General features: G+C 39.5%; 1 protein-coding gene across 7 annotated transcripts in view; it reads left to right on the top strand.

Moving 5' to 3' along the window:
• Positions 1 to 2432: 2432 nt before the first annotated feature.
• Positions 2433 to 24524, top strand: part of DNM3 (dynamin 3) — a 547820-nt gene continuing 525728 nt past the window's right edge. For 6 of the 7 annotated variants that reach the window (XM_038542511.1, XM_038542513.1, XM_038542510.1 and 3 more), the window contains exon 1: positions 2626 to 2786. In XM_038542511.1, the coding sequence (XP_038398439.1) occupies positions 2626 to 2786 (161 nt within the window). Of the gene's footprint in view, positions 2787 to 24524 lie in introns of all 7 variants that reach the window. The other variant, XM_038542508.1, reaches the window with a different exon arrangement.

Raw genomic sequence — 24524 nt, 5'->3', positions numbered from 1 at the left:
GGCTCCCCTTTCTCCATCTTAAAGCCAGCAAAATTGCATCTCAGTGACCACTCCACTGTAGTCACATCTCCTTCTGAAACAGCCAGGTAAGACTCTCTGTTCTTCAGGATCCGTATGATTAGTCTGGGCCCATTCAGATAATTCACCATAATCTCCGTATCGCAAGGTCCTTAGTTTAATCACATCTGCAAAGTTCCATTTGCCATGTCAGGTAACATATTCACAGCTTCTGGAGATTTAAATGTGGACATTGTTGGTAGGGGGACATTATTCTTCCACATTAGTGGAAGAAGAGACATGTAAATCAGAGATTCAATGCAATGTGCCAAATGCAATAATGAAAATCTATTTAGGGTACATGTATATGGGAAGAAGGTGGTTAACAAATGATAGTTATAAATGAGGTACTGGCAGTAAAGATGAAGAGGATGAGGTGGGTATTAGGGAGTTAGAATGGGCATAATCTGGGATCCAACCTGATGTAGGGGATGAGGGAGAGAAAGAGAAAAGGAGTAGAATGACTTCCAGATTCTGGATTGGGACTGGGCAGGCCTCTTGTTGACTCTGGAGGGCATGGTTAGTTGCTCTTCATGCCCTTCTATCTTCATGATTACTCTGGCTACAACCATGTGGTGGATGGAGGCGTGATTCCATGAAAAGGCATGTTGGGCAGATATCCTACTAGGGATACACTTCAGTGGAGGAGATGGTGCATTCAGCTTTGTCTTTCTCTTTTGCTTTTTAAAAAAGTTGAGATACAATTTACAGTGAAACGCACAGATCTTAAATGTTTAGTTCGAGTCCATGAATATATGAATATATACTCATATCCAAATCAAGATATAGAACATTTCTGTCACTTTACGAAGATCTCTGGTGCCTCCTGCAGTCAATCCCTACACCTCAAAGGCATCTAGTACTCTGATTTCTATCATGGTAGATAATTTTGCCTATTGTACAACTTTGTATAAATGGAAGCACGCAATATGTACTCTTTGATGCCTTTCATTTAATATAACGTATCTGAGATTCAACTATGTTACTGCTGTATCAGACGTTCCCTCCTTTTTGTTGTTTAGAAGTATGTCCAAATTTGCTCTTTCGTTCATCTTTTGATGGACATTCGGGTTATTCTTAGTGTTTTGGTTGTTTGGACATTTTTATACAAGTCTTTTAGGGTTAAAGGAGACTTTATAGGGATCCCTGGGTGGCGCAGCGGTTTGGCGCCTGCCTTTGGCCCAGGGCGTGATCCTGGAGACCTGGGATCGAATCCCACATCGGGCTCCCGGTGCATGGAGCCTGCTTCTCCCTCTGCCTGTGTCTCTGCCTCTCTCTCTCTCTCTCTCTCTCTCTGTGTGACTATCATAAATAAATAAATAAATATAAATAAATAAATAAATAAATAAATAAAGGAGACTTTATAGGATTAAATGCTGAGATTAGAAAAGATGAGCTGTTTTGAGTAAGTTAAGTCAGAGGTACTTGTGGGACATTCGGGTAGTGAGGTCCAGGACCAGTTTTGAGTACAGTCTACGGTAAAGGAGAGAGACGTGGGCTAGCAATTTAGATTTCTGTAGTCGCTAGTCATTATGCAGAATCAAAGCCATGGCAAAAATCCTCAGGCAGAGTATAAAGTGTGAGACAAGAAAAGGCCCATGAATTAAACCCTGGAAAGCATGGATATCTCTTTGTAAAGTGGAACAGTCTAAGGAGGCTGAGCAAGCATGACCATTTATCTTTGTGTCTCCATAGCAGGCATAGGACTCGACGCACAGGCACGTCTCAATTTGCTAAATTTAACAGAATATGTGCAGAGTACACGCTCTTTGATAGACCCTATAGGAGGAGTCTTACAGGACACAATGAGTGTGGTGATTGAAGAGAGGGAGCCATGCGGGGTAAGCATGACGGGCTTCACCTTAGCTTCGACAGCTGGGAGATGGAATTGTTAGAGTTGAATAATTAGGTAGGGTCAGGCTACCCAGGTCCTGAAATGGATATCAGGTGGAAGAATTTAGACCCCCAGGCCAGCCACCTTGAGAAGAGGTGGGTTCTGAAAGTAGGGCGTGAGAACATGAGATTTGCTTTTAGGAAGTGACTCTGGCGGCGACGGAGGCACTGAAGCTGCTGCTGGCGACAAGGCTGAGCTCCTATCGGTAGGTCTTTTCCCTGGTCTTTGGCTTTGTAGCTGCCGCTGATTCCCGGACCAGGCGCTGTAACTGTGCCTCTGAGCCTTGGCAGCGGGAGACAGAGGTCGTGGCATCTGGCCGCAGCTGGGAGGCAGTGCGTGCGCGCCGGCCCGAGGTGTCGGGTCGGGAAGCCTCCCGCGGAATGCGGCCAGGAGGGGCGCGGAGGGGCGCGGAGGGGCGGCCGAGGAGCCAGGCCACGCCCCCTCTCGCCCGCGCAGGCGCGCTGCGGGCCGTTAGCTGTCAGGAGCCGAGCGGCTGGCGGGCGGCGGGGTCCGACGTCTGCGCTGGAACCGGCTGACAGCACCCAGCCCGGCAGGGGCGGCAAGGGCGGCAAGGGCGGCAAGGGCGGCAAGGGCGGCAAGGGCGGCCCCGGCTCCCCCGCCAGCCAGGTCGCAGAGGAGAGCAGGGACCAGCGGCGGCCGGCGACGCTGGCGCGATGGGGAACCGGGAGATGGAGGAGCTGATCCCGCTGGTGAACCGTCTGCAGGACGCCTTCTCGGCGCTGGGACAGAGCTGCCTGCTGGAGCTGCCGCAGATCGCCGTGGTGGGCGGCCAGAGCGCGGGCAAGAGCTCGGTGCTCGAGAACTTCGTGGGCAGGTGAGCGCGCAGGGCGCGGGGGGCGGGGCGGGGACCCCGCTAGGGGCGGCTGGAGCGTGCCGGGCCGGCGGGAGCCCGGGGCGGGCCGGGGCCCAGGCGGAATGGAGGGCAGAGCGGCGGCGTCCGTGGGGCGGGCGGGGTCGTCCCGGCTCCGGGCATCCTCCGTCCGCCGCCCCTCCGCCCCCGCCCGGTGGCCCCCCTGTCTGCCTTTCATCCTGCGATACAAAGCCATTTCCTCTCCGTCCTCCGGTCGCGGAGTCAGGGGAGGGGGGTCCGCCCGGCGCGCCGGCCTCGGGCAGCCTGGATGCGGAGCGCGCCCGGGAGCTTCCCGGTCCCCGTCTGCTGTGTTTTCCCGGCTCCACATCCCCCCCGTTTCCTGCCAGGCTCCCCGAGGCTCCCGGCGCCCCCCCGCCCCCCGCGGAGCCGCCGTCCTCCTCGCCCCGGGTCTCGGCGGCGCTCAGCTGGCTGCGGCTGGAGACAGTCGCCCTCAGCCCCTCGCCGGGGAGGCGGGGTGCGAGGAGAAAGGAGCCGTTTGTTGTGGTGAAAGCTTCATCCAGCCACGCTTCCCCACCATTCTCCTCCCTAGGAGTCGAAGAATAAAAGGTGGTGTGTGTCCGCGTGGGCACCCCTTCAGAGCCCCAGGCTTGTGTCGAGGGAGGGGAACGTGGACCCGGGTTGCCCAGATGCCATGTCATTCCTGCATCCTCTCGGAATTGACCAGCATCTTTCTCGCACCTCCCTGCGCCCCCCCCCCCCCCACCCGCGGCGGCTTCCGTTCCCGGGGCTCGCCTCTGTCCTGCGGGGCTTCGAGATAAAATGAGGGGTCTCCGTTAGAGTTACGGATTTCATCGTGGCTCTTCGCACGGAAAGAGCTTAAAGGATTCATTTTTGAATTGGGAATCAGCATTGCTTCCCCTGAGCAGTTCGCCAGGGATTAAGTTACCTTAACGGCCTCGCCTGAGGAGCGCAGACATTTGCCAAGAAAAGCCCGTTTGGGAGCATTACGAAGGCTGAAATCTGTTCCCTGTAGTAAACCAGGTAGAAATGTGCAGCCGTGAGACAGCGGGCCGGAGAGGGGACAATCCAGATTGTACTTCACTCCCTTTACTTGGCTAGTTAAGTGACTGGAGATTCCAGAGGGTCCTGTTCCTTTCTTTCTTTTTTCTTTTTTTTTTTTTCTTTTTTGATTTCTGTTAGTATTTGGTGGTGTGTAAAATTTCCATACTCCCACATCTCCTTTGGGAATGTTAGTATCTATAAAGTGCATATTCTTCTATCTTAGATGATGCTCTATCTCTCTGATGATATTCTTTTTTCCCCTTGTGTGAACTAGAAAGCTTAGGATCCTAATAAAAAAGTAGAATTGCTGACAATTGGCTGGTATCATTGCGTAAGTCTCTTAATCCCTTCACTTCGGTCTTACCATTTTGAGTGATGAGAAAAGTGATGGTAAAACATTTTGCATACGTCATCTTAGACTAATGGTGAAGTGATGGATGGATGTGATTTCAGACATAAACACGACAGTCATATACTTAAGAGTTTTACTTTTTTTGATTTAGTGTCAGTGAAATTCACTAAATTTAAAGTGGTATCCATAGGAAAGTGAGATTTGAGGACAATGTAATTTTGAATTTTCAAACTCCAGCACATTTAACATGGTGCCTTAATAGTCATTTAACTACTTTTGTTTTTTAAACAAACAATTGAAGACTAAAATTGTAAGTAATTCAAATGCAGTTACCATATTTTTATGCATCTTTTTCATATATTTACTTGGATAGGCCTGTCTTATAAATGCATTGTTTGTGTCAAGAGCTGTTGAACCTAATGTCAGTATTATGCACATATCTCAATTCTGTTCTCCAGGTTTTCAAATCCTGACACACTTCTTAATGCTGTAATAAAGTTGTATACATTTCCCCTCACTAGCTATAGTCTTAAAATGTGAATTAAAAGGAAAAGATATATGGAAGAGTAAAATATTTTAGCTTAAGCATTTTTGTGCTTTTCATTTAGAATGAAAAATAAGGACATTATAAGCATTATACAAATCAGAGCATTTAGCACAATAGTACTCTGTTATACTTTTTAAAGTTTTACCAACAATTACTGTTAAAATATCAAATCAAAGAAAAGGGTGAACATAGAGGGAAAAACTCACTTAATAAATATATAAAGGCTTTATTATCTGTAGAGATGACACTTGCCTAGCAGAGCTTATATATTAGGAAAAATTAATTAAAAAGGTCATTTGACTTTAATAAAGGTTTCGGTCATTGAATTATTGAGGAATCTAATTTCTAATTATAAACCAACCTTAGGGAAAAAGGAGTTCTCAATTTTGAAAGGAGATTGGTCCTAGGCAGAAAAAAACTACTTGTATTCCACTATAACCTTTTATCTTTTTGTTATCCAGAAGTTTTGTAATAAGGATAAGGTCCTTTCCTTTAAGGATGAAACTTTATTCTTTTACACGTAGCTGTTTTCATTTGAGGACTCTGGCGTATTGTAGTTATCCAATGTAGTCATAAAACAAGGGGTCATTGCTTGTATGAATTGTGTTTGCTCTCATTTAAGCTTGTTCTCTTCAAAATAATGATGCATTTTCCTCAATACTTAACAATCCATATTTAGTGGATTAACTATTTTCTCCTCTCAGATAGTTTATATTGATTTTTTTTTTGATACCACTGAATGAATCTGGTTGTGAATGTGTTTACTTCATTAAACTGTAGCTGTAAAATCCAATTTTGGGGTGACAAGTTTTAAATTGTTATGAATAAAATGAGTCATGAATGAACTACTTGTTTGTGATATTCTTTCTGAAGTGATGAATTTACATATTAATGTAATATAGCGTGAGTAACCAGATTGTTCTTTTGGTTGTTCAGATGAGCTATAGACTGGCAGTGAGAGGCAGCGTAAGGTCTAGTGAGTAGAAGCTGAGACTTATCGTGTGAATATGGAGGTTCATTATCTGGTGTGGGGTCTGCCCATTTGGTTTGTGTGTTAAAGAACTGAATTTACTCAACTACTTTCATATCCAGTGGTTTTTTTTTTATTGCAGTGCAGTGAGTTGATATGATGATGGTTATGATAGTGATTAACATTTATTGAGAGCTTGCTATGCATCTGGTGCTACTCTAAGGACTCTTACATGGGTATTCTCATTTAATACTCATAAAACCTCACAAAGGAAGTTACTCTTATGAGTTTCATTTTATGGAAGAAGAAATTGAGATTTAGACAGTTAAGTAACTTGCTGATGGCTAATTTAATTTAACATAAAAACAGTGGAGCTAGGATCCAACCTGAGGTGTGGGCTCTATACCTATACTGTAAACCAGGGTGCCATATTGCTCCCTCCATACTTAGAATTACCAAATCCTCTGATAAATACTTTTAACTTCTTTCTTTGACCACACTTAAAAAGCACCTCCTGGGGATCCCTGGGTGGCTCAGCGGTTTGGCGCCTGCCTTTGGCCCAGGGCGTGGTCCTGGAGTCCTGGGATCAAGTCCCACGTCAGGCTCCCTGCATGGAGCCTGCTTCTCCCTCTGCCTGTGTGTCTGCCTCTCTCTCTCTCTCTCTCTCTGTGTGTCTTTCATGAATGAATAGATAAATGAAATCTTAAAAAAAAAAAAAAGCACCTCCTAAATGGACAAGAAGCTGCCATATTAATAGTAGTGTTCATATTTATTTAAGTCTACTTTGCCTTATTTCACAGAAGATTTGAGGCAACCCCTTAGGCAGAAGCCACATTAGTTAAAGAATAACTACTTTACTATATTAGACATTCTTGAAGGGAGCTCTAGCATGTAATTGGGTTGTTTATTTAAGTATGTGTTTAGAATACATATAACTTGTTTATGGAGGTGTTAAAGGAAAACTGTATTAGTTGCTAATGTGAAAATGTTTTATAATGATATACTTGTTAAAAACATTAGTTTTTCAATACTAATTATATAGGCAGAGAATTCCACATTATTTTATTCTAGTCTGAGTGCTAGACTTTTAATTTTGTACAAATATAGCAGGTTTTGTGATTAATGATTAAAAAAAGATTTTTCAAAGTGACTGTGTTAAGGGAGTGCATTTCAAGTGGAAATGTCAAATGTATACTTATATAGTTGTGATTTTTAAAAAGATTTTATTTATTTATTCATGAGAGACACAGAGACAGAGGGGCAGAGACACAGGCAGAGGGAGAAGTAGGCTCCATGCACGGAGCCCAATGTGGGACTCTATCCCAGGACTCCAAGATCATGCCCTGGGCCAAAGGCAGGTGCTAAACCGCTGAGCCACCCAGGTGTCCCTAGTTGTGATGTTTTAAAGACAGATATGTGGATTGTCTAATAAAAGTTTTTTTGAGAGAGAACCTTAATAGCCACTTGATGCTGTTGTTGCAATGGACATAACTGGATAATTTAAAAAAAATCCTTAAGTCATTTACATGGCTTAGATAGGCACTAATCTATTCTTGAATACTTTGACTGATTTCAAGAGAGTAGTTAAAAATTGAGGAGGCCAGAGTTCTCTAATTGCGAGTGAGATTAGGCACAGAAGCATTCATATTAGTAAAACTTCTTAATTCAGAAACAGGTTTGTATTGAGGAAAATTATTTTTTTAAATATCAAAGCAGCTGAATTAGTGAATATTTTTCAAAAAATAGCTTCCGGGTATTAAAATGATTAGATAAATAGGTGCTAACAATTAAGTTGTGATAATTTTTGAAAATTGTGCTTCATGGTTCCCAAGAGTCTATTTATTTATTTATTTATTTATTTTTTTCCAAGAGTCTATTTAAATAAAATGTCAGACACTTGAACTTTTTTTGGTCCAACAATGAATTGATAAAATCTGAACTTATGAAGATACTTTTGCTGAATTAACATACAAGATATACTTTAGGTGATCACAAGTGTACAGTTGGAGTTAATTACTACAATCAACTTAATTCTTTTTTATTAATAGTATCTGAGAAGAATACAAGTAGGTATATTGGACTTGGATAGGATATCTCTGTTTTGAAATTTACTGTTGATGATCAGATATCAGAGTGTACTTTATTGATTTCTTTAAGAGTAAATTTGGATAGACAGTCATCCAGAACTTGGGAGGAATGGAAACTTTAATAGTTAGCTATGTTATTATGCTAAAGGTTAGGCTATTGGATTATTAGGTGTTTTTCTTAGGTAGTAGTACCTTTTGTTAGGGCTAGTAAATGGAGTTAAATTATGATGTTTTATTTATTATTATAATTTATTTGATATCGAGGGGACTACAAGCAGCTGAAAGAGATGATTTTTTTTTCTCTCCCACAAGAGCCAAGTCAAGGGAACCCTAAATTAATTAATGTACTGTATAGAATAATCCACTTTTTTTTTTTTTTTTCTGTCTGGATGAAGTTTTGCCCATCTCTGAGTCTGCTTTGTAATTTCTCGCAGTCTCAGCATTAATTGATTATTTAATTGATTAAACATTTTTTTTTAAGAGATGGGGGGGCAGATATAGAGAGAGAATCCCAAGCAGGCTCCATGCTCAGCACCAAGCCCTTTCAGGGCTCAATCCCCTGACTCTGAGATCATGACCTGAGCCAAAATCAAGAGTTAGATGCTTAACCCTGAGCTACCCAGGTGCTCCTCAGCATTAATTTAAAAATCCACTACATTTTTATAAAGTAGAAGTAAGAAGAAAGCCAGTGTTTATTTAGCCTTAATGAGTTGTAAGCATGGACACTATTACATACTTTCCATGCTTTCCTTACTTTCCCTGTTTTCACATCCCCTTGTCAATAAGGGAGGAAAACTCAGGATTAGAGACAAGAGTAATTAGAGTCACATGGCTAGTAAGTGGCCAAACTGAGATTTAGCCTTGGATATGACTCCTATTGATGCTCTTGAGAAGTATGATCAAGTCAAGTCAATGAACATATATTTATTGAGTTCTGAGTACACTGAGTAAGAATATAGCAGGAAGTATGAATGCATAGAAACTGATGTTCTTACAAAAAGAACTGACAACGTAAGGTATGAGAGCTCAACTTTCAAGTGGTTTTATAAAATAAATGCAGTTAGGTATAATGCAAATTGGGATAAAATAAATTATACTATGTCAACTTACTTTTACAAAAAAGAAAAAAAAACCTTGAAAACCCACAATTCTGAAATTGAATTGGGATATAAGAGGAAAGTAGACAATATATGAGTTTCCAGTGTCGTTTGGCAGCTTGGTATCATTTTAACTCAAGGCTGCATGTAACTAGAGTATCGATGTCAAAGTGGGAAAGTGGTTATCTGTGTTTCAGTGTCTGACTCCACAGCAAAGCATTGAATTTAGACTATCACTTTATCACAAAGAGATACAATGTACTGGAGAGGGCCTGAGAGAAGATTAGGAGGAAAGAAAAAAGGTTGGAGAGATTAAAAATATAGCTGGATGCAGTAAAGGCTGAGTGAGAGTGGGATGGATTAGGCCAACTGCTTTATATGTACCTCTAAGGCACTAATGCTGAAGGGAGTGGAATTCTATTTTCTTTTTAAGAACAAGGCCTTTATTATTTATTTGTTTTTTAAATATTTTATTTATTTATTCACAAGATACACACACAGAGAGAGGCAGAGACATAGGTAGAGGGAGGAGAAGTAGGATCCATGCAGGGAGCCTGATATGGGACTCGATCCTGGGACTCTGGGATCATGCCCTGGGCCGAAGGCAGACGCTCAAACACTGAGCCACCCAGGCATCCCAAGAATAAGGCCTTTAGTTCAAGTAATGAAGTAAACTGAAGACAAAATGTCAGGGAAGATTTTCTACAGGCAAACCTGAGAATAGAATGTGTTGATATTGTTTAGAAGTGGGGGAGGGTAAAGGAATAGTGTTGACACTGAACAATATGCATTTTTGAGTTAAACACTGTCCTGACAGATTAGAGGGTTTATTAATACCAAGTTGGTATTTTTTGTTTTGTTTTGTTTTGTCATAGGAAGCTTAGCTTTGCTTTTATCAGTAGCAAGTACAGGCGTTTCACTAGGTTCTGTAAGAAACTTTCTTCTGTCTTAATTTGCTAACATAAGAGCTACATTAGGATGCAGAGAGACTGAGAGATTTACCCAAGGTCAGAGACAGAATCAGAGCTGAATTTGGAACTTGGTGTTCAGAACTGGGAGCCCTGTTCAGGTCATCATCTTCTTTTCCTCCTCTTGTTGTTTTAAGGTGCCTCCCTTGTATCCTCGGTCTGCCTCCTCGTTTTCCCATTCCTTTCCATTAGACCAGTCTTTCTGCCTCCTAGATATTTCCCTTCATTACTTTGCTCACTAGCAGATCTGCAGTGATGCTTCATCCCCCTGCCCTACCAATAGCAGAAGGAAAGAAGGAGCAGGATTTTTGTCAAGCTTAGGCTTAGACCAGTAAGTTGGCTGCGATAATATACGCTAGTATATTTGTGACTTTTAGGAAACAGGCCCAGGAAAAGACTAAATGCAATAGTGAATATTTTCACACATTATTAATGTTTTCCCACCAGGTGGGCATATCTAGAAAGTTGTGTCTGTGGTGGTCACTGATAGACCTTGCTTAAACCAAAGAAAGCTTTTGAAAAGTTGAGCATTGGTAAATCATATAAATATGGCAAGTTACTGTTTTAAGAAATGAATAGAACTTTTTGGTAAAATAAAAGATAGGTATTGGGTAGCAAATCCTCACCTTTTAGTTTTCCTGTTTCTTAGGTATTGTTACTTTTTTGTTTTTGTGTTCTTAGAGTGAGGCCCATCAATATCATAGAAATTATTTTAATAATTTCAACAAACATTAATATTGTGTTAAATCCTTAATATTCATTGATTAGAAAGGCAAGATAGTTGTTGAGGAAAAGGATGATATATTTAATCCATGAATTATGTGAATGACACAGGACTGCTTTAGATCTTGTTTTTCTGACATCCCTGCTGAAAGTCCTGTATTTCTCAAAGTTTAAAGTGTGTGCCTCAGTACTATTTTGTGACAGTGTCTCATTTTCATCTCCTACTGCTTCAAGGTCATGATATACCCATGAATAACACATACATACCTCTTAGAAGTGGTAGGGCTTCTGAAGGACCTCATTGTCTATTGTTTCAGTGGCTTGGAATTGAAAAGACAAATTCATTTAAATTAGTAATTTGATGGGTGACTAATCTTATTTATGATATTTCTTAGATCTCAAAAAGCCAACATTTGACAAGGACTCATCATATCCTGGTGCCAAAATGCAGGCTTTGCTCACTGGTGTTTCAGTCCTACCTCTGCCTTGTTTGGTAGCATGGCTCCTCAGTAAGGCACTGAACTTCCCTGGGACTTAATTTCCTCATCTGCAGTATAGGGGTAAAATACGGACTTTATTATTTTATGTGCATGCGAGTTCTAAGTAAGATAATGTATAGTGTATGGTCCATAATGTGCATTCAATAAACTATGGCTATGATATTATGATTTATAAGAAAATATATATTTGATCATTCATATGACAAATATATTTCTCTCTCTCCTTTTTAAAAAATTATTTATTTATTTGTTTATTTATTTATTTATTTATTTATTGCATGTGGGGAGCAGAGGGAGAGGGACAAGCAGACTCTGCTGAGCAAGGAATCCATTGTGGGGCTTGATTTCACTACTCTGAGATCATGGCCTGAGCTGAAACCCAGAGTCCAATGCTTAACTGACTGAGCTATGCAGGTGCCCCCCACTTTTTTCTTAAGATTTTATTTTAAAAAAAAGATCTTATTTCATATGACCAAAATACAATTCTCATACTGTTTGGTCTTCATTCACAGTTCTTGTCTTATAGCTCACAAAACTTGAAATTCCCAAAGTATTGAGAGTGATAAAGTAGTCTTTTTGTTATATTATGTGGTGACTTGGAAAAGGATGGGGGCTGGTTGTCAGTGGAACTAACCCTGTGATTAGAGGGTTGGAATTTTCAGTCCTTTCCCCGAGCTTCCTGGGAGAGGAGAGGAACTTAAGGTTGAATCAGTTACCAGTAGCCAGTGATTCAGTCAATCTTGGCTATGAAATGAAGCCTTCATAAAAACCCAGGAGAGAGAAAACTCCGAGTTGGTGAACACATGGAGATTTAGGGAGTCTAGATTGCCTGAAGAGGGCATGGATTACCTCACCCTTTCTCCATACCTTGCCCTATGCATCTCTTCCATCTGGTTGTTCCTGACTTATATCCTTTAATGATAAACTGGTAATCTAATAAGTTAAATGTTTCTCTGAGTCCCGTGGGGCACTCTAGCAAATTAATTGAGCTCAGAGAGGATCAGATTGGCATTTGAAGTGTTGGGGTACAAGCTTATGGGACTGGGCCCTCAACCTTTGGAATCTGAGCACTGCTTGTTGGCTTGGGAACCTCCCTCACCACATTAGAGTTGGTACTAGAACCCATTTAATGGCTATTAGTCTATGTCTTTTATCTAGACTGGAAGTTTTCAGAATATTTTTAAAAACAAAAATAAATTTAGGAGAGATGATAGTAAAGCATATATGCAAATTCTCCATTTTGTGCATGTTGGAAAATTACAGCTGCGTCAAAATACTAACTTTTAGATCATCCTAACTTAGAAAATATATGGGCCTTCCTTAGAGAAAGCATTGTCCACATCCACACTTAACATTACCCATAGTGTATTTTTTTCTTTAAACAGCGTAAAACAACATAAATCCAGTTTGTGTGTTTTCTCTCATCAGTTCCAGAGCACTTTTCCTTTTTTTTTTTTTTTTAATTTATTCGAGAGAGAGAGAGAGAGAGAGAGAGAGAGATGCAGAGACACAGGCAGAGGGAGAAGCAGGCTCCATGCAGGGAGCCTGACATGGGACTTGATCCCAGGTCTCCAGAATCACACCCTGGGCTGAAGGTGGCGCTAAACCACTGAGCCACCTGGGCGGCCCCCAGAGCACTTTTCTATTTATTCTTTTATTAATCCAAACATATTCCTGAGAAGAGAGTAAAGACTTGTTTTATTAACTTCAATCAGAAATGAAGAAGATTGAGCTGGTAAAAGTTAAATGATATGCTAAGGTTTATTTTTATTTTATTTTACTTTTTAAAAATATTTTATTTTATTTATTCATGACAGAGAGAGAGAGAGAGAGAGGCAGAGACACAGGCAGAGGGAGAAGCAGGCTCCATGCAGGGAGCCTGACGTGGGACTCGATCCTGGGTCTCCAGGATCAGGCCCTGGGCTGAAGACGGGGCTAAACCACTGAGCCACCCGGGCTGCCCCATGCTAAGGTTTAAATGGTGATATTAGAGATAATGAATGTAATAGAATTAGTAACATTGCAATAGTAGAATTAAAATGAGTTTTGCTGCAATTTTCCTTTGTTCTTAGAATAAATTTTAAGGAAAGTATTTGATTCTATGATATGGAATAAACCATTCTTAGCATATCTGTATCTTTTGAAAATATCAGATGAAATTACAGGCAAAGATGGGGGTAGAAGTGGGAAAAACAATAGTGAGTCCTACTAGAAAAGCAGGACTACTGAGTGAGTGTATAAGCTAAGTCCAAGGAACAGAAAACATCTATAGCAAAGAGATTGGGAGGTAAGACAGAAAAATAGTGTTGGTGTTGTTAGGCTTTAGAGAAGTAGTGCAATTCGTATAGAAGTTGAAGTAATATCCAGTGATTATTTTCAGTGGAAAAACTCATATTCTGACTCAATTGACAGTCTCACAACTTACTAACCACCAGTTTCAGCTCTGGTGGAAGCTAACTGGTTCTATTTGGAATGATGTTGTCTTTGTGTTACTAGGTATGCCTCAGAACATTTGTGTAAGAGTAGCTTTGAGTGCCTTATCTAGAGGAAACTTAGAGATCTGTGTGTTTCTGCTTTCTGGTTAATAAAACTGAGATTCATTCTTTTCATATATTTAAAAGAGGGGAAAAGGCTCATGGTCTATTTTCACGGGTCCTAGCATTCATGATTCTGAATCCTACTTCCTGGACAATAACCATTGTGTGGTGAGATTTTTGTATTTTCATCTAGAAATACTAATATAACTTTCTGAATACTGGCTGCAGTTTTGTGGATTCAATTTAAGAAACTTTTCATGATCTGTTTACTTAACCCTAACAAAGAAACATGTGAAATTTTTGGGGGTGATACTTGATTTGATTTATCGACCATGAATATTATATTTTCCCAAGGATTTTTTTTCTTAATTGAAGAAGGGAAATGGTGGAAGGATCATGAATCTCCTGCTTCAAGAACAAGGGCAGGAACCGGAAGGAGGAAGTTTTGCTTAATTGAGTGTGAATGTCTACTGTATTGTAGGGAGATAGGAAGAAAAACAGATGAAGTCTTAACTGCTGTGGGCGTTAGGAGTATTCATGAATTATTTAGTTTGAGATGGATGTTTGTTAAAGGATTGCTTCACCATGGGGAAAAGCAATGAAAGCTGGGATTAGTCCAGTATAACCATAACCCTACTGGTTTTCCTCAGCTCTTCCTGTCTGATTTAGAAGCCCCTCCTTGGTGGTCCTTGTTCATATCTTCCTGCACAGGGATCTTACCGCACAATTGGTTGCCTTGTCTGTCTGCCCAACTCTTTGCACCTTCCATGAAGTTAAGAGCTGCATTTCAGTTCTCATTCTCATTTAATGCTATATGAATTAGCTGTATGATTCTGTATATACCACTTATTCAAGCTGAATTGTACCTTCTTTATCAATAAATTGGTTGTAGGTAGGGGTGGATTTTGGACTAGATCAGTGTTTCTCAAATTGTGGGTATGACTTTATTAGCAGGACAGGATATCAATTTAATGGGTTGTGACAGCTTTTAAAAAATATCAGAGTAAATATCCTGAATAGTAATGATAAATACATTATTGGGGAACTTTTGCATTAGTTATATATTTATATATATATATCATGCTGCAATATGAAATTTATTTCTTACTACGGTTGGCCTCAAAATTGTTGAATGTCTCTGGAATAGATTAAATCTAATGTTATTTTTAATCATTTATTTGATGATTCCATATTTGTGTAGTAGGACAGATCTTTTTATTACAGAAGGCACAATTCACACTATACCATACTATTCCACTAGACAATTTAAAATGAAGATAATTTTATTATTTTTATTTTGATAAATTAACTATCTTTTAGTTAATGAATAGGTACATATGTTAAAAACTGAGACGTTTCAAAAAGATATACAATAAAAATGGTCTCCCCCATTGAGGTTTCTTACTTGTTAAGATGTTTCATTTACCTGAATACTTGCCAGATTATTTCTGGGTTTATATTTTCTTCATATGACATTTATTTGATTTTTGAGGACAGAAAGAATAAACTTGTTTGGTTATAGGTAGATGATAAAACCAGTTGAGAATATGTTTGAAAATTCTGTTTGCAGATGGATTTATTTATTTACTGAGTCATGTATAGTCGTATTTTGAGAGTCTACTATATTCCAGGTTATATGTGAGACTCTTTGCAAAGAACTGCTCTATCAAAGAACTTGGTGACCCAGTAGGGTACAAGTCTCTACAGTTGATAAGCACTGTGCTGTTATTATTAGGGTAACCAGGCTGACGATTCCTATGTGAGGCATTTGTTAGAAAGTAGTTGGTGGTGTCATGTTGTTGTCTCCAAATATTTAACGAGCTGTTAACTGGAGAGAGATTGGATTGACTGTAGGTCCCTAGAAGACACAGAACAAATGAATGAAAGTTACAGGTAGACAGATTTAAACTTAACATCAGAAGATTACTCAACAGAAGAGTTAAGAAATGGAATGAGTTCCTCTGAAGCAGTAAGTATTCCATCACCAGAAGGATAGAGGCCAGGGATGAAAGACCGACTGGCTCCTTGGCATGGTGTAAACGGGAGGCAGATTGAGCAAAAGGACTTTAAAGTTTCTTTTTAACTTAAAGTCTATGATTTAGCTTGCTGGGTGTCAGTAAGCAACCTGGCTTTTAAAAAAATGTACTTTAAAAATTTTTTATTTATTTATCTGACAGAGAGAGAGAGAGAAAGGAAGCGAGCACAAGCAGGGGGAGCAGGAGAGGGAGAAGCAGGGACCCTATGTGGGGCTTGATGTTTGGACCCTGGGATCATGACCTGAGCCCAAGGCAGGCGCTTAACCAACTGAGCCACCCAGGTGCTCCTCAAAACGTATGTTTTCTATAGACTATTTCTAAGTAGATAAAAAGTGTCAGACATAGAAAAGGGTTAAGACCTCCCTGGGTCAAGTCTTTCCAGGCCTTCAAAAAATAGTTGTGGATGTAAAAAAAACCCTGGAATCTCTCAGAGAATGGCAAATTCCAAGAAGCAGCTATGAATAAAAAATGTTTTAGTGATAAATTGTATTATTCTTTGAAAAAAAAAAAAAAGGAATAACAGCTTGATTTTAAAATCTGCTTTAACAATCCACCTCTTTTTTCAGCGATGTACTGATCTAAAACTCATTGGAAAAATCTCATTTAGTCTTCTTTTTCATTTCTAAAATCCTCTTCCTAAATCTAATACATATTAGAATTTCCTTATTCAGAACATTCTAGACCAGGTCCTCCCCTATACTTGGAGATCTCTGATGGCATCCTGCTCTCTCATTTCCTGTTTCTCATTCATCCTTTCCATGCTAATATTGCTGCTCTCAGATTCATTTTCCAACACACAACTTTCATGTCACCATCCTCAGGAATTTAGAGTTAATACCCATCTTTTCAAACCTCTATGTGATTTTCAAAACATTTTACCTGTGTAGCTTTTGTTTTCCGCCTTTCTGCAATGTGTTTTCCTTTCACTTTTCTCATCTTTTCTGTGTATAAAGTGGTCGTTTCTGACACAGGAATGAGCATAGCTGGGCAGAGCATGATTTTTTGTGACCAAAAGAAATTCCAACAATCAACATATACTTGGATGCTTACTTTGGGATGAAAAGACAACTAAAAAGTATTTGCCCTCAACAGAGTCTAATGTAGACTAACATTGGGTGTACTCCAGAACTCATGAAGTGTTATGGTAAAGAACATGCAGTCTCTGGAGCCAGACTGCCTGCATTCACATCCTAGCTTTGCCACTTAGGTAGTTCTGTTATCCTAGGAAATTACTGAACCTCTCTTAGTGCCTTGGCTTCCTCATCTGTACAATGGGGTAATAGGAGGACCTATCTCATTGGTCCTAAGGATTAGGAGGACTAAATTAGTTAATACACGTAAAACACTTCAGACAGTGTCTCACATAGCAACATATGTGATATCTGTGTTTATTACTGGGGATGGAAGTTTAGACAGAATTTGGGTGCCTTTAGAATTACAGTGTATTCTGGAAAATTAAAAGAAAATATCACACCTCTTTGGAGAGTCCAGGAAAGATTTCATGAAAGAGGTACGGTTTGAAATGAGCATTAGAGAGGAAGAATTTGACAAGTTGAGATGGGCCAGAGGCAGAGGTCAGAGGCCAGAGGCCAGGTTACAGCCTTCTCTGACCTTTTGATGACTTTACGGTTGGTGCTATGCTGTTTGGCACTTCCAGGTTTCTGACTGATTTACATAAGTTTTTGGTCCCTGAGACAAATACAAACTCCTTATTGGAATTACCCACAGTATCTTGTACAATTCTGTTTTAGGTACTTAATTTTTATTGAGTTTTCACTAATTAAATTGTTGACCCAACTTCAGATGGGTTAGGACTGGGAATGAAAGTAAGTAATCTTTAGTTAGATATATTATATATATATAACCTCTACACCCAACGTGGGGCTTAAACTCACAAGCCTAATATCAAGGGTTCCACTCTCCACCAAATGAGCCAGCCAGGTACCCCAAGAGATTTATATTTTATACTTATGAGATTTATATTTTATACTTATACTTATGAGATAAAATTGATAAAATTGACTGTGTTTGAGGAACTAATGCTCTTAGCTTGAAAACTAATGTTCTTTGCCCATGTGTCTTAGTTTTTTAGGTATCTCTTCTCTCATCTGTACTGCTGTATCCATTTTCTTTTTTTTTTTTAAGCTTTTATTTATTTAATCATGAGAGACACAGAGGAGAGGCAGAGACACAGGCAGAGGGAGAAGTAGGCTGCCTGCAGGGAGCCTGTTGCAGGACTTGATCCCAGGACCCTGGGATCATGACCTGAGCCAAAGGCAGATAGATGCTCAACCACTGTGCTGCCTAGGTGCCCCTCTATCTATTTTCTTAATATTATAAATCTACTTAGGATTTTGACCTCTGCCATCTTCTGCTCTTGGCTTAGCTCCTTCCTTGTCTTCCCAACTATTACTTTCTGAACTCTTGCTGAGTCTAGGAATCAAATAGATTTGAATTATAAGGTTTAAATATACTTGAAAGGCTGGTCCATCCCAGCATCTCCCAAGGTAAATATATGGATGTCTTTGTCAGATTTACTTAAGGGACTTGTCAGAATAAGGGTTTACTTAAGGGACTTGTCAGAATAAGGGTTCTTGGGCTTGACTCATGGTGACCAACTCAGTGGGTCTGGAGTTAAGCCAGCATAATCTGTATTTTTCTAAAGTTCTCCTGGTGCTCCTAATAAGCAACCATATTTGGGAGCTCCTAATCACCACTTCCACAATTCCTGTGATTTCTGCAGCTGTGGATAAGGAATGAAATGTGTCTTCTATTCCCATCATGATACTGAAACTGCCCTTGCCAAGGTTACTAATGATTTTTAAACAGCTTATTTTACTAAGTATTTCTTTTTTTTTTTAAAGATTTTATTTATTTTATTTATTTATTTATTCATGAGAGACACACAGAGAGAAAGAGAGAGAGAGAGAGAGAGGCAGAGACCTAGGCAGAGGGAGAAGCAGGCTCCTTTCAGGGAACCCTGTGTGGGACTCAATCCTGGGACCCTGGGATCATGCCCTGAGCTGAAAGTAGACGCTCAACCACTGAGCCACCCAGGCGTCACTTACTAAGTATTTCTGAAATTGATCACCTATGCTTCCTACAGCCACTGAGTTCAAGTTGGCATCATTCATCTCCTGGACTATAGCAATGGACTTCATGCTTTCGCCATCTGTAACCCTCCAACCTAGCTTCCGCACAGCCATACCATGATTGTTATGGAATTAAAATTAAGTGATGTCACTGTGGTGGTGAAAACTATTCAGCTCCTAGTGCTAACAGCATAAAACCTAAGCTTCTTGGCATGGTATAAAAGGCCCTGCATAACCCAGGCTTTCCAGGTTATCTGTACTTATGCTTGTATCCAAAAGCTTTTCATGCCCTGCGCACATTCACCATGCTGTTTCACGTTTCTTTGCCTATTTCACATGAGTCCCTTTATAAGGAATAATGTGATCCTTTACTAGGCTAGCTCCTATTATCTTTAACTCAAGTTATCTTTCTTCTCATCTCTTGAATACCTCAGCTACCTTCCACTTTTTCATCTTTCCCAAGTTATTTATCCCTCTTCTAGGCATCATAATTGTGGTAGCTTTCTTTTCTTTTCTTTTTTTTCTTTTCTTTTCTTTTCTTTTTTTTCTTTTCTTTTCCTTTTTCTTTTCTTTTCTTTTCTTTTCTTTTCTTTCTTTCTTTCGTTCTTTCTTTTTTTTTTCTTTTCTTTCTTTCTTTTTTTTTTTTTTTTTTGAGAGACACACAAAGAGAGAGGCAGAGACACAGGCAGAGACAGAAGCAGGCTCCATGCAGGGACTTGATCCCAATTCTCCAGGATCACACCCTGGGCCGAAGGTGACACTAAACTGCTGAGCCATCTGGGCTGCCCTGTGAGTAGCTTTCTAATGTTACACATATTACATTGTTTTAAATTATTTTATCTACTTCTATCATTAAATTGTGAGCTTCTTGAGGGCAGACCCTCTTTTACTTTTGGGACATAGTAACTTTTGAATAAATATTGAGTGGATAAGTCAACAGATATAATAGAGAGGTTTCAGCCCTTGTCATACCGACTTTCCTGCAGCATATGATGTTTATTGATCACTCACTGTGTACCAGGCACTGTCTTAGGCAGCAGAAAGGCATTAATAGGTGAACAAGCATACTCCTGGTCATTGTAGAGCTTGTGGTATAGTGAAAAGATCAACAACAAGCAAATAAAAAGTGTATAATTATAAACTCAGTATGGAAGCTATGACAGAAGTGATCATGACACTGCTAGAGCATGATAGAGAAGGACATTATAGGTTGATCAAGGAAGCCTGTCTGATCAGGTGACATTTCAGCTGAAGATAAGGAATCAGGTATGGGAAGAGCTAGGAAAAAGCAGTTCATGAAGAAGGAACAGTATGTGTTAAGTCTCTGAGGCATCAAAGAGCTCTGTGTGTTGAAGGAACTCAAGGTAAGTTGGGCTAGGGGAAGTATGGCAAGGAAAAGTAGCAGGGAATTTAGGTAGACTTTGTTGGTGTCAAAAATAGTTTAGATTTTGCCCAGAATGCAATGGTAAGCAACTGAAGGGGGGATTTTAATCAGGATAGTGACATAATCTGATTTATATCTAAGAAAGATCACTTTTGATGAGTACTGTTTAAGACTGGTCACCACCCCATGTAGCTATTGCTACCGAGAAACTGAATTTTCAACTTTATGTAATTTTTTTTTTAACTTTTATTTATTTATGATAGGCACACAGTGAGAGAGAGAGAGGCAGAGACACAGGCAGAGGGAGAAGCAGGCTCCATGCACCGGGAGCCTGACGTGGGATTCGATCCCGGATATCCAGGACCGCTCCCTGGGCCAAAGGCAGGCGCCAAACCGCTGCGCCACCCAGGGATCCCGTGTAATTTTAAACCTAAATATAAAAGCATAATTAATTCAGTTATTGGAAAACTTTTAAGTATGTTCTGATACTTTTTTGACTATAAGTTTATAACATTAAATATAGATCAGGTATTTCTGATGAAAATTAAGCTTCTAAGTAGGGAATGTGCTATAAATGTAAAATGCACACCAGATTTTAAAGCCTTGGTATGAAAAGAGGATGTAATTGTCTCATTAATTTTTTTATACTGATTACATATTGAAATAATTATATTTTGGGGAGACTGGGCTAAATTAAAATGAACTGTCAAATTTGCTTATTTCTTTTTATTTTTTTGTAATGTGGCTACTAGAAAATTCAGAATTATTTATGTGGCTCACATTATATCCCCATTAATGGTAGATGCTGTGAGGATAATGGACTGGAGGCAGGCAAAATAGCATCAGTGAGATGGGTTAGTAAGCTTTTGCAGTTGTCTAGGTGGGTGATAATGACAGCTTTGATTAGGAGGTGACAGTGGAAATAGAAGTATAAAGATTCTACATGTATTTTGAAAGAGTCATCATGACTTACTGATGGATTAGATAAGGGAAGGGTAGGATAAAAATGACTTATAGGTTTTTAACATGTGACTAGTTGGACAGGGTTGCCATTTCTTCAAATTGGGGAGACTGAAGAAAAAGTCGGGAACTAAACATCAGGAGTATGGATTTGAGCATGTAGAGCCTGTAAGATATCTAGATGGTTGGATATGAGAGTCTGGAGCACAGAAGGAAATTTAAGTGAAGATATTAATTGGTAGTTGTCAATATTTCATTGACATTTAAACTTTAAGATAGAAAAAACTATAAACATCATTGAAAGAATTTAAAAAGACCTAAATAAAAGGAAAGATATCCTGTATTCATGAATTAGAAGCCTTAAAATTGTTAAAATGATAATATATCTGAAATCAACCTGCAGATTCAATACAATCTCTATAAAAACTCCCTAATTCCAAAATTTACTTCAGTACTCAAAATAGTATAGTACTGGCATAAGGATAGACATATAAATCAATAGAAATAAACTATTACAGGGGCACCTGGGTGGCTCAGTCAGTTAAGCATCTGACTTGATTTTGGTCAGTTGATTTTGGCTCAGGTCATGATCACAGGGTTGTGAGATCAAGCCTCATGATGGACTCTGCACTAAGGGTAGATCCTGCCCCTACCCTGTCTAAAAACAAAACAAAAACAAGAAAAAAAATGATTATAAAATTTGGGCACCTGGGTGGCTTAGTGGTTGAGTGTCTGCCTTTGGCTCAGGTCATGATCCCAGCATCCTGGGATTGAGTCCCACATCAGGCTCCCCATGGGGAGCCTATGTCTCTGCCATTCTCTGTGTCTCTCATGAATAAATAAATAAAAAAAATTTAAAAAGACTACATTTTTGGTTAGTTGATTATTTTTTCTTTTTCTTTTCTTTTCTTTTCTTTTCTTTTCTTTTCTTTTCTTTTCTTTTCTTTTTCTTTTCTTTTCTTTTCTTTTTTTTTTTTTTTTTTTAACAGAGAGAATGTGCATGTGAGCCAGGGGTGGAGGGAGGGGAAAAGGCAGAGGGAGAGAGAGAGAGAATCTTAAGAAGACTCTCCGCTCAGCACAGAGCTCAATGCAAGGCTTGATTTCACCACCCTGAGATCCTGACCTGAGCCAAAATCAAGAGTTGAACACTTAACCAACTGAGCTACTCAGGTGCCCCTATGGTCAGTTGATTTTTGACAAGAGTGCCAAGACAATTCAATTGGGGAAAGAGTGACTTTTTCAGCAAGTGGTTGAGACAATAGGATATCCACATGCAAAAGAATTTGGACCCCTACCTTAAACCATGTATACAACGAACTCAAAATGGATCAAAGAAAAAAATGGACCAAAGACCTAAATGTAAGAGGTAAAAACTATAAAACTCTTAGAAGAAAACAGTGTAAATCTTGGTGACTTTAGATTCAACAGTGGTTTCTTAGCTCTGATACCAAAAGTATAAGCAACAAAAAGAAAATTCAATAAATTGGGATTCATCAAAATTGAAAACTTTTGTGTTTATTTTTTAAGATTTTATTTATTTATTTCTGAGAGAGCAAGAGTGAGAGAGCCTGAGTAGAGGGAGCGGCTTGTTTTTGCTTCCAAGGCACTAGTAAGAACATGAAAAGATGATCCAGAGAACCAGAGAAATTTTTTTGCAAAGCATATGTCTGTTAAGGAATAGTGTCCAGAATATGTAAGGAACTCTTATAACTCAACAATAAAAACACAATCCAATTTAAAAATGGGCAAAAGATCTGAATGTCATTTCTCCAACATTTCATGAATAGAAGATGTCTTTCCATCTATTTAGGTCTTCTTTAATTTCTTTCAGTGATGTTTTGTAGTTTTGCTGTACAATCTTTTTTTTTTTTTTTTTAAGATTTTATTTATTTATTTGACAGAGAAAGAGAGCACAAGCAGGGGGAGCTTCAGGCAGAGGGAGAAGGAGAAGCAGGCTCTCCCCACTGAACAAGGAGCATGATGCAGAGCTTGATCCCAGGACCCTAAGATCATGACCTGAGTTGAAGGCAGACGCTTAACCGACTGAGCCACCCAGGCACCCCTTTGGTATACAGTCATAAAGCTAAAGCTTTAAATGTCAATGAAATACTGACAACTACTAATTAATATCTTTAGTTAAACTCTGTGCTCCAGACTCTCATATCCAACCACCTGCATGTCTTAATAGGTTCCAACATGCTCAAATCCATACTCTTGATATTCAACTCCCTATTGGAATTACTAACTCTGCCTGCCTGACTCTGTTTCAAGACACAGCTATCAACTCTTTCTTAGAAGCCTTTACTAAGAGAGAAGCTGTTCACTAAATGTATGTTGAAAGATTGAGGATGCCAAGAGCCCTGTTGAACTGATGAGTTCTTTGAATACCAAATAATTATCCAGAGAGACAGTGGTATAAGCACAAAAAGCCAAGGGCCTTTGTACTTACATGGCTTTCTGTCTTTGTTTCTTCATCTGCAAAATGGAAATAATATACATTATCTCAATTCCTTTTACAAAGTCTAAAAAGTGGGTTTTAAATGTCTAGTACATTGACTTCTCAATAAATGATAGTTTAAAAAATTATAACTAAACATGCCTAAGAGATCATCTCCATTGCAAGGATTGCAAAGACACCTGCTCTATTTAAATTCTGCATTATTTGACATAACATTTAAGACAAATTGGGAAGACCTATAACTGAAAACTGTTTTTCTAAAAGGTAATATTTCTCCAAAATGACTTGCACGCTTCTTGGTGTAGACCCATGGGTGGGTGAACAGAGGGATACATTTGGTGTAGAAGGAGAATATGTAAAATTCAGATCTACCCTGCATATTTTCCATTAAGGTATCCAGATGCCTGAACATTAAGGAGCTGTGCCAGGGAGGAGGACAAGAACCTGGTAACTAGTCTTCTGGTTAAAAGGAGCTAGCAGAGCATACAATAAGCCTCGCCAGGGTAGAGGATGAACTATCAGTTGTCTATAGAACAGGCAGGATTTGTAGAAGCATAGGGTATTAAGTAGAGCCCTTTAGGCTTGGAAAGGAGTCTTTCATATTGGACTAGAACCAAGACAAGCACAGAGAGATTATAATTTAGATACATTATTTATATATATACACACACACACACACACACACACACACACACACACTTCAACAACATTTATTGTTGAATTGTCATTGTGTGGCTGTTTTTTTCAGTAGCTTTTCTTTTTAAAAAATGGTATGTAGGGGTGTCTGGGTGGTTCAGTCAGTTAAGTGTCCAACACTTGATTTTGGCTCAGGTCACTATCCCAGAGTCGTGAGATTGAGCCCTGCATCAGGCTCTGAGTTGGATGTGGATTTCTCCCTCTTTCCCACCTACCAGCCTCTTTCCCTTTCTTCTTTCTCTCTCTCTCAAAAAAAAATAAAAAGGTATATA

Source organism: Canis lupus, chromosome 7 (genome assembly GCF_011100685.1).
Source record: "Canis lupus familiaris isolate Mischka breed German Shepherd chromosome 7, alternate assembly UU_Cfam_GSD_1.0, whole genome shotgun sequence".
Taxonomy (NCBI): Eukaryota; Metazoa; Chordata; class Mammalia; order Carnivora; family Canidae; genus Canis; species Canis lupus.
Note: the sequence above shows the minus strand (reverse complement) of the source record. Positions and strands in the feature narration are given on the sequence as shown.